This window comes from Tachysurus fulvidraco, chromosome 11 (genome assembly GCF_022655615.1).
Source record: "Tachysurus fulvidraco isolate hzauxx_2018 chromosome 11, HZAU_PFXX_2.0, whole genome shotgun sequence".
Taxonomy (NCBI): domain Eukaryota; kingdom Metazoa; phylum Chordata; class Actinopteri; order Siluriformes; family Bagridae; genus Tachysurus; species Tachysurus fulvidraco.
In genome coordinates, this window is record NC_062528.1 from 21801023 (window position 1) to 21811006 (window position 9984).

Genomic DNA, 9984 nt, shown 5'->3' on the forward strand with positions numbered 1-9984 from the left:
CACGCTGACACAAACATACGCACACACACGCACACACAAACATACACACACATACGCACACACACACACGCTCACACAAACATACGCACACACACACACGCTCACACAAACATACGCACACACACGCACACACACAAACATACGCACACACACACGCTCACACAAACATACGCACACACACACGCTCACACAAACATACGCACACACACACGCTCACACAAACATACGCACACACACGCTCACACAAACATACGCACACACACGCACACACACAAACATACGCACACACACACACACGCACACAGAAACATACGCACACACACGCACACACACACACGCTCACACAAACATACGCACACACACACACACACACACACACACACACAAACATACGCACACACACACACGCTCACACAAACATACGCACACACACACGCTCACACAAACATACGCACACACACACGCTCACACAAACATATGCACACACACACACACACACACACACACAAACATACACACACACACACACACACGCTCACATACACACACACACACACACGCTCACACAAACATACGCACACACACACACACGCTCACACAAACATACGCACACACACACACGCACACACACACACACGCTCACACAAACATACGCACACACACACGCTCACACAAACATAGGCACACACACACATGCTCACACAAACATACGCACACACACACACACACACACACACGCTCACACAAACATACGCGCACACACACACACACACACACACACGCTCACACAAACATACACACACACACACACATGCTCACACAAACATACACACACACACACACACACACACAAACATACACACACACACACACACTCACACAAACATACACACACACTCACACAAACACACACACACGCTCAGACAAACATACACACACACACACACACACACACACACGCTCACACAAACATACGCACACACACACACACAAACATACACACAAACATACACACACACACACGCTCACACAAACATACACACACACGCTCACACAAACATACGCACGCACACACGCTCACACAAACATACGCACACACGCTCACACAAACATACACACACGCTCACACAAACATATATACACACACACACACACATGCTCACACAAACATACGTACACACACACGCTCACACAAACATACACACACACACACGCTCACACAAACATACACACACACACACACGCTCACACAAACATACGTACACACACACGCTCACACAAACATACACACACACACACACACGCTCACACAAACATACACACACACACACACACACACGCTCACACAAACATACACACACACACGCTCACACAAACATACACACACACACACACACACACACGCTCACACAAACATACACACACACACACGCTCACACAAACATACACACACACACGCTCACACAAACATACACACACACACGCTCACACAAACATACACACACGCACACGCTCACACAAACATACACACACACGCACACGCTCACACAAACATACACACACGCACACGCTCACACAAACATACACACACGCACACGCTCACACAAACATACACACATACACACGCTCACACACAGACACACACACGCTCACACAAACATACACACACACGCTCACACACAGACACACACACGCTCACACAAACATACACACACACGCTCACACACAGACACACACACGCTCACACAAACATACACACGCTCACACAAACATACACGCACACACACACACACACATGTTTATAGAGCTGCATTAGGAGGATAGAAACACAGACAGGTGTCTCACACACACTTATTATAAATCCTGTGATTAACATCTAACATGTGGACATTTTATTACTGTAGATTTCTGTTATCTGACTCTGGACCCAAACACAGCACATCCTGAACTCATTCTGTCTGAGAAGAACAGAGTGGTGACATGGAGTAAGACACAACAGCGATACTCTGATCATCCAGAGAGATTTGACTCCTGGCCTCAGGTGTTGTGTAAGGAGAGTGTGTGTGGACGCTGTTACTGGGAGGTGGAGAGGAGCGGTGATGTGTTCATATCAGTGTCATATAAAGAGATCAGCAGGAAAGGACGGGGTGATGAGTGTGTGTTTGGATACAACAGTCAGTCCTGGAGTCTGGAGTGTTCTTCTTCCTCTGTCTCTTTCTGGCACAACAGCATTAAGACTGAGCTCCGAGGTCCATCATCCTCCAGAATAGGAGTGTATGTGGATCACAGTGCAGGAACTCTGTCCTTCTACAGCGTCTCTGACACCATGAGGCTCCTCCACAGAGTCCACACCACATTCACTCAGCCTCTATACGCTGGAGTCAGGATGTGGAGGTATAACTCATCTGTGAGGTTTTGTGATCCAAAATAAAATGTTAGTAAAAGTTTTCAGTAAAATTCTTTTTTTTTAAAAATGTGACAGACTTGTTTTTTTTTTATTTATTCATTTATTTTTATTAGATGCAAAATATAAATACAAAGACCAACAAAACAAAACGTGTGTGTGTGTGTGTGTGTGTGTGTGTGTGTGTGTGTGTGTGTGTGTGTGTGTGTGTGTGCGCGTGCGCGTGTGTGTGTGCGCGCGTGCGCGTGTGTGTGCGCGCGTGTGTGTGTGCGCGTGTGTGTGTGCGCGTGCGTGCGTGTGCGTGCGTGTGCATACATACATATACACATACATAAATCAAAGAGGAAAATATATTAATAATAATAATTATAATGACAATAATAACGATGAAGACAGTAATAGTATCACACAAGACAAAATGTAAATGTAAAATTGGGTATGAGGAAGGTGACAATATCAACAATAATAGCAATAATAATAATAATAATAATAATAATAATAATAATAATAATAAATAATAATAATGTAATAATTATTAATAATTTATTAATTAATAATCATTAATAATTAATAATAATTATAATAATTATTATTATTATAATAATATTGAAAAAACAATTAATAAGAAATAGTAATAATAGTATTAGCAGTAGTAGTAATGATAAATATATTAACAAATATACTCATTTCATCCAGAATGAAGGGGAGGTTAAAGGATCAGAAAGAGGACAAATAGAACTAGTAGTAGTAATAGCAATAATAATGCTGATACAGCCATTAATAGTAATGATAATAGTAGTAGTTATAATAGCAATAATAATAGCAATAATAATAATAATAATAATAATGATAATATTGATACAACTATTAATGATAAGGTATTATAAAGCTGCCGCTGATAACCCTCATGGCCATGGCATAGCATAGACCAACACTGGCGTCATATTACAACGGGCTATCAAGGTGAAGTGCTGTGGGATCCATGGTCCCAAAATCCATCCCCATCCCCAGCCGTCCCGCACATGCCACGCTTAACCTGTTTGTGTGTGTGTGTGTGTGTGTGTGTGTGTGTGTGTGTGTGTGTGTGTGTGTGTGTGTGTATACGTTTTTTGTTTGTTTGTTTTTTGTGCAATAAATATGGCGAGAGAGACAGAGAGAGAGAGAGAGAGAGAGAGAGAGAGAGAGAGAGAGAGAGTTTTAAATATAAGTATTTCATTTGTATTTATTAGTCTGTGTTGCTGCCTCTTCCTGACCCTCCCTCCTCCCAATCATGTGTGATTATTGATGTGATTATTGATGGTGTATCATTGAGGATGGCTTCAGACAAAGAAGGTCAGTGGATTCATGACTGTTTGAAGGTAAAGAGAGATAACCAAGACGGGTGCAATTCTGATGTATTATTTTGAGTGGAGGTAGACAAGTTTTCCATGGAGATGTACTCTATTAGTAAATTTTTCCAAGTTGTAATGTGTATGGCGTTCCTCGATTTCCAGTTCATGAGGATAGTTTTCTTGGCGATAGTTAGAGCCACTAGGAGTAATTGACTGTTTGTACTGTTTAAAGTGATTATGGATATGTCACCTAATATACAGAGGGAGGGAGACAGCGGGATGTGACAACCCATAAGGTCGGATAGTGAGTCCATAACGTTTTCCCAGAATGTTTTAACCACAGTGCGTTGCCAAATAGCGTGTAAATATGTGTCTGGGGTGTTTTGTGTGCAATGTGAGCATGTTTCTGAAGTAAAACCCATTTTAAATAATTTCTGTCCAGTTAGGTGAAATCTATGAAGTACTTTATACTGTATAAGTTGTAAGTTGGCGTTTTTTGTCATGAAGTAGATATTTTTGCAGATTTGTGTCCAGAAATCGGCATTGGGAGCAATAGATAAGTCTGATTCCCATTTAGCATTGGGTAGGCTTAATGTGTTGTCTGATTTGGATATTATTTTATATATTTTGGAGAGTAATTTTTTTTGGGGGGAGGTTATATTAATTAGTTCTGAAATTGGAGGCGAAAGGTCTAGATTAATTCTCTGAGTGTCAATTTTTGATTGAATGGATGATTTGATTTGTAAATATTCCAAAAAACAATTACTCCCAATGCCGTATTTCTGGACCAAGTGGGAAAATGGTGTCAAGTTGTTATTAAGGACGATGTGTTGAAGTTGTGTGATGCCCTTATCTACCCCTGCGCGTAAGTTGAGTGGCTTCTTATTTACTATAAAATCTGGGTTATTCCAGATCGGGGTGTATTTAGATGATACAAGAGGGGTGTTTGTGATTTGATGAAATTTCCACCAGGCTGTCAGAGCTGTGGCTATTGTTGGTGATTTAAAACAGTGGTGCTTTTTGATTGCCTGACTATAGAAAGGTAATTCTGAAATGTTAATCTCTTTACAAATTGACTGTTCAACATCTAGCCATGTGCTTTCTGATGGGTTAAGATGAATCCATTTGTATATGTTTTGGAGCTGATTGGCCAAAAAGTAGTGGTAGAAATGTGGTGCTTCCAGTCCTCCTTGTGTTTTTGGTTTCTGTAGTGTAGTCAATTTAATTCTTGGAGTCTTATTTTTCCAGTAGAATTTAGTGACGATTGAATCTAGTGATTTAAACCGGGTGAGGGTGGGTAGTGCTGGAGTCATTAGTTTAATTTAGGGAGTATAGTCATTTTAATTACTGATATTCTGCCCATAATGGATAGTGGTAAATTCATCCAGCGGTGAAGGTCATCATTTATTGTTTTAAGTAATGGAGTAAAATTGAGTCCAAACAGCTCTGACAGCCTGGGGGAAACATTAATGCCCAAGTATGTGATATAGTTAGTGCACAAAGGGATAGGTGATGTCTGGGATGTCACATCCAAACTGTTAGAATGTAATGAAAGTATGGCTGATTTACTCCAGTTGATGGAGTATTCAGAGATATTTGAGAATGAATCAATGAGTTTAATCGCTTCTTGTAATGATGGTGAGGGGTCTTGTAAATATAGTAATATATCATCAGCGTAAAGACTAATTTTGTGGTGCATGTTTAGTGTTTGAATTCCTTTAATGTAGCTGTTTTGACGGATAGCTGCTGCTAATGGTTCAATGAAAATGGTAAATAATGAAGGGGAGAGTGGGCATCCTTGTCTAGTCCCCCGTTGCAGCATGAAGATATGTGATGTTAGTCCATTGGTGATGACAGTGGCTGAGGGTGATGTATACAGCATTTTGATCCAATTAATGAATGACTCCCCAAAACCAAACCTCTCTAATGTGGAAAACAGGAATTTCCAATTGACCTTGTCAAAAGCTTTTTCTGCATCGAGAGTAACTATGATGGTTTTGGTTTTTTGAGTTGATGAATAATGCATCAAGTTAAAAAGTCTGCGTGTGTTGTTGGATGAAAGTCTACCTTTGATGAAACCGGTTTGATCTGAATGGATTATAGATGGTGTGACTTTTTCTATTCTATGAGCTAGTGCTTTAGCGATGATTTGAATGTCTACATTAATTAGGGAAATCGGGCGATAACTTGATGGTAATGTTGGGTCTTTATTTGGTTTAAGGAGGAGTGAAATTGTGGCGGTGTTCATAGTATCTGGGAGTTTTGATTTTTGTTTCGATTCAGTAATCATACGGATAAAAAGTGGTGATAAAATGGACCAAAAGTGTTTGTAGAACTCAGCAGGGAATCCATCGGGGCCTGGTGCTTTGTTGTTTGGCTTGAGTTTGAGGGCATTAAAAAGTTCATATTCTGATAAGGGAGATTCAAGAGTATTTATTTGATGTTTACTGAGTTGAGGTTGGTTGATATTGTTGAGGAATGAGTCAATGTCTTTCTGATCTGGGTCTTTATTGGAGGAATATAATTTACTGTAAAAGTTTTGAAAGATTTGATTTATTTCTTCTGGTGAGTTGGTGGATTTCCCTGCTGTGTCTACAATCACTGGTATTGTAGCTTTTTCCTTATTTTGTTTGATTTGATTTGCCAAATATTTACCAGATTTGTTATTATGATGGAAGTTTTCTTGTCGTAGCCTATGAATTAGGAATTGTGTATGTTTATTGATTAATTCGTTCAATTTGAGTTTATATTTTCTTAATGAATCCTGAGTTTCTTCTGTTGGGTTATTAATGTGCTTGCTAAAGCACATTCTTATTCTCTTGCATATTATTATTATTATTATTATTATTATTATTATTATTATTATTATTATTATTATTCCAGACACTTTTTCGGCACGTAACTTGTCCTGCAGCTTTTGTCCTAGACCCATAAATGAGGTGTCAAATCGACCGGCTCATTGAGGAGAGGTGTGCTATCCATTTTGTAAGCGATCAGAATTCCAGAATTCCCAGTATGGAAATTCAAAGGGGTGTTTTTTCCCCATAGACTTGAATGGGGAATCTCTCTGTAGATGTGCTAACATCCAAAAGAGGGCAGCAGACACCAGTGAATCTGTGTAAAGGTCTTTATTAAAGCTTGTTGCTATATTTCACAGTGAGCTTCAGTTTCATTTCATATATATATATATATATTGTGGGATCGCCCCCTATTTTCATGATTTTCGTTTGACGGCTCAGTGTAGTTTTTTAAGCCTCCTAGGACAAGTGAGAGCCGAAACAAAGGACGGAAGTGCTGTGTGTTTCGGTCAGAAACGCATTTTGGATTAAAGCGTTTTGGATTAAAAGGCTTACATATTCCAGTTCCTTAGACTCTTGGGGATTTTTTACAAGCATTTGTTTTGGAAAATATTACCCCAGTGAAGAAAGGTAAGCGCCGCCTATTTCCGGTGACTATCAACTTGGATTAAATTAGTATGATGGCTATAAATAATATTATGCTTTGTTTGTGGGCTTAATAAAATCCCGAGAGTCTAAGCTTTCAAACAATATAACATTTAACTGTGTATTTAATGCTTAAAACGAGTTGGTGGCGTGCCTTGGACAGCACGGCGGTCACATATGTTGTTGTTTCTGCCATTTGTATAACTTTTTGTTGTTTTCAACTATCAGTGTAGTTTTTATAAGTTTTTTATTTCACTTTAAACTAATGTCCTTTTAAGAACAGCAACGGCTCTTTTAAGAGCCACCCATTAATTAAAATTAAGCGCATTTTTTCTTTGTCTCCTCACATTACATAATTACTTTTTGACATGATATGACACGTATATCACAAAGAATGATAAGAATGATTGTAATATAATAAAGCTTGGGTATTGTTAGATGCGCCATTCTTCACATTAGTTAATTAATACATAAAACCGCAAAGGCTTTCTCGTGTTCCTGGATGGCCTAGTGGAAAGCGAATCCGTTTAGCATGCAGACATTCGGGGTTCGAATCCCCCTTTGGACAGTTTTTTTTTTTCTAAAACTTTATAATAAAGGTTCATTAGTTGACATTAGTTACCACATTACTTAACATGAACTAATAATGAACTGCACTTCTACAGCATTTATTCATTTTGTTCATGTTAATTTCAACATTTACTAATACATTATTAACACCGTGTTAACATTACTTAATATACTGTGAACTAACATGAACAAGGAATAAACTTTATTTTAACAAAGATTACTAAATACAATAATTTATTGCTCATGGCTAGTAAATGTTAGTTAATACATTACATTTGAACTAATGATCCTTATTGTAACGTGATTATATTTTTTCCCAGTAAAATCACTGATTGATGCTTTAGTTCAAGATCTTCATGGCGCTTGTTTCAGGAAAAGATAAATGGATTTTCAGGTGTGCTCTTTTGTTGCAGGTGAGAAACTAGTCTGCAAATATAACCATAGTAACTGTGCAGCCATACCCTAGCAACCATGTAGTGCACCTTACGAACCATATTGCAATATAAAGAAGCCATATCTCAGTTACACAACATAAAACACTCAGCACGATGAGGGGAACTGACGTCACGTGTAGCCCCGCCCCCAAAATAAGCGAAATCAAAAATTTAGCACAACATGGACATGTCGTATATCAAAACACTCAGCACGATGAGGGGAACTGACGTCACATGAAAGCACATTCACATTTTCTTTAGGAAATGTCCCGTTCTAGTTTATGTTAATGTCTTCTAGTTGTTTAATTTTTTGTTCCAATTCTACTTGTTCATCCTTTTCTTTCCTTTTTTTGTAAACTGCAAATGAAATTATTTTTCCTCTTAGTACTGCTTTTCCTGTTTCCCACAGAAGAGATGGAGATGTTTCCGGGGAGTCATTCATCTCTAGAAAACATGCCCACTCTCTTTTGAAATAACTGTCAAAATCATGATCTTTCAGAAGAGATATGTTAAATCGCCATCTGGTAGTGGGTTTATGTTGACTAGTTGTGTTCCATTTTAATGTTACCGGGGCATGATCACTGATGGCTATTGGATGAATCTTTGATTCAGAAATATTTGATATGATAGAATTACTGGTAAGAAAGAAGTCAATGTGGGAATATGAGTGGTGTACTGGTGAGAAAAATGAGTATTCTTTACAGTTAGGATGCTGTAGACGCCAACTATCGCCAAGACCAAAATCCCTCATGAACTGTTTTATGGTTTCTGCAGATTTCCAAATGCGTTTATTGCCTAAACTATTACATCTATCTATTGTTGGATCTAGAACTGTATTGAAATCACCTGCAATTATAACTGGACAATTAGAAACATTTGAAATTGAAGAGAAAAAGGTCTGGAAAAAGGATGGGTCATCTGTGTTTGGGCCATACAAGTTGCCAATTGTGACCAGGCTATTATTAATGGAGATGTTTATAATAATGAAACGTCCTTCAGGGTCTGTAATAGTGGTGTTATGAACAAAAGAGATTTTTTTATTTATTAGAATGCATACTCCTCTTTGTTTTGTGTTGTAGTGAGCCGAGAATAAGTGACTGTAATTTGATGATGTAATTTTGTTATAATCTGATTCCGATAGATGTGTTTCTTGCAGGAGACATATGTCGGCTTGTAGTTTATTCAAATGATTAAAAACTTTGACCTTTCTTTGTCTGAGAACCAAATCCACGAACGTTCCAGGTTACAAAAGTGATAGATGACATGTTTTAGTGATTATGGCAGTTATTGACTCAGGAATGAAAGTGAAGTGTTCAGAAAAGCCAGGGAGTAATGTCCTTATCGCGATATAGTTGTCTGTCTATGTATAATTTGTCCACTGTAATGACTGCCTTTTTTCCTTCATTTATTTATTTCAGTAAAATTCTAACTGAGGTGTGAGATTTAATTTGTCCCTGAGCTACACTGGTCATTTTGTGTGCAGAAACTGGAACAGTAATGAATGCTGAATGTAGGATGTTTCTAGAAATAAGAAATACTTTCAAACAGACTATTTAACTGTATGCACTCTTAGGATGGATTTATTATACATGATATGAAAAGTTTCTAACCTCAAAAAAAAAGTGTAGCTAGAGCATGAAACAAAGACAGCAGCTTGACAAATAAACCTGCGTAATAAACGGCGACATAGATGAACTCTCCCAAAGTAGAGCCAAATGGGGATTCAGGGGAAGTACTTCATAGATTTCCCTCTCTTTCTTTTTTTATATCTTTACTTTATATGTATTTTAAATACCTCTTTA

At 38.2% G+C, this 9984-nt stretch overlaps 1 protein-coding gene across 3 annotated transcripts in view; it reads left to right on the forward strand.

Annotated features, from left to right (window-relative positions):
• Positions 1–9777, forward strand: part of LOC125145854 (tripartite motif-containing protein 16-like) — a 29768-nt gene extending 19991 nt beyond the window's left edge. The window contains exons 5-6 of one of the 3 annotated variants that reach the window (XM_047820407.1): positions 1905–2456; positions 9605–9777. In XM_047820407.1, coding sequence (XP_047676363.1) covers positions 1905–2431 — 527 coding nt within the window. In that variant the 3' untranslated portion in view covers positions 2432–2456; positions 9605–9777. Of the gene's footprint in view, positions 1–1904; positions 2480–9595 lie in introns of those variants that run through there. The other 2 variants (XM_047820406.1, XM_047820405.1) reach the window with 2 other exon arrangements.
• The last annotated feature ends 207 nt before the right edge of the window (positions 9778–9984 follow it).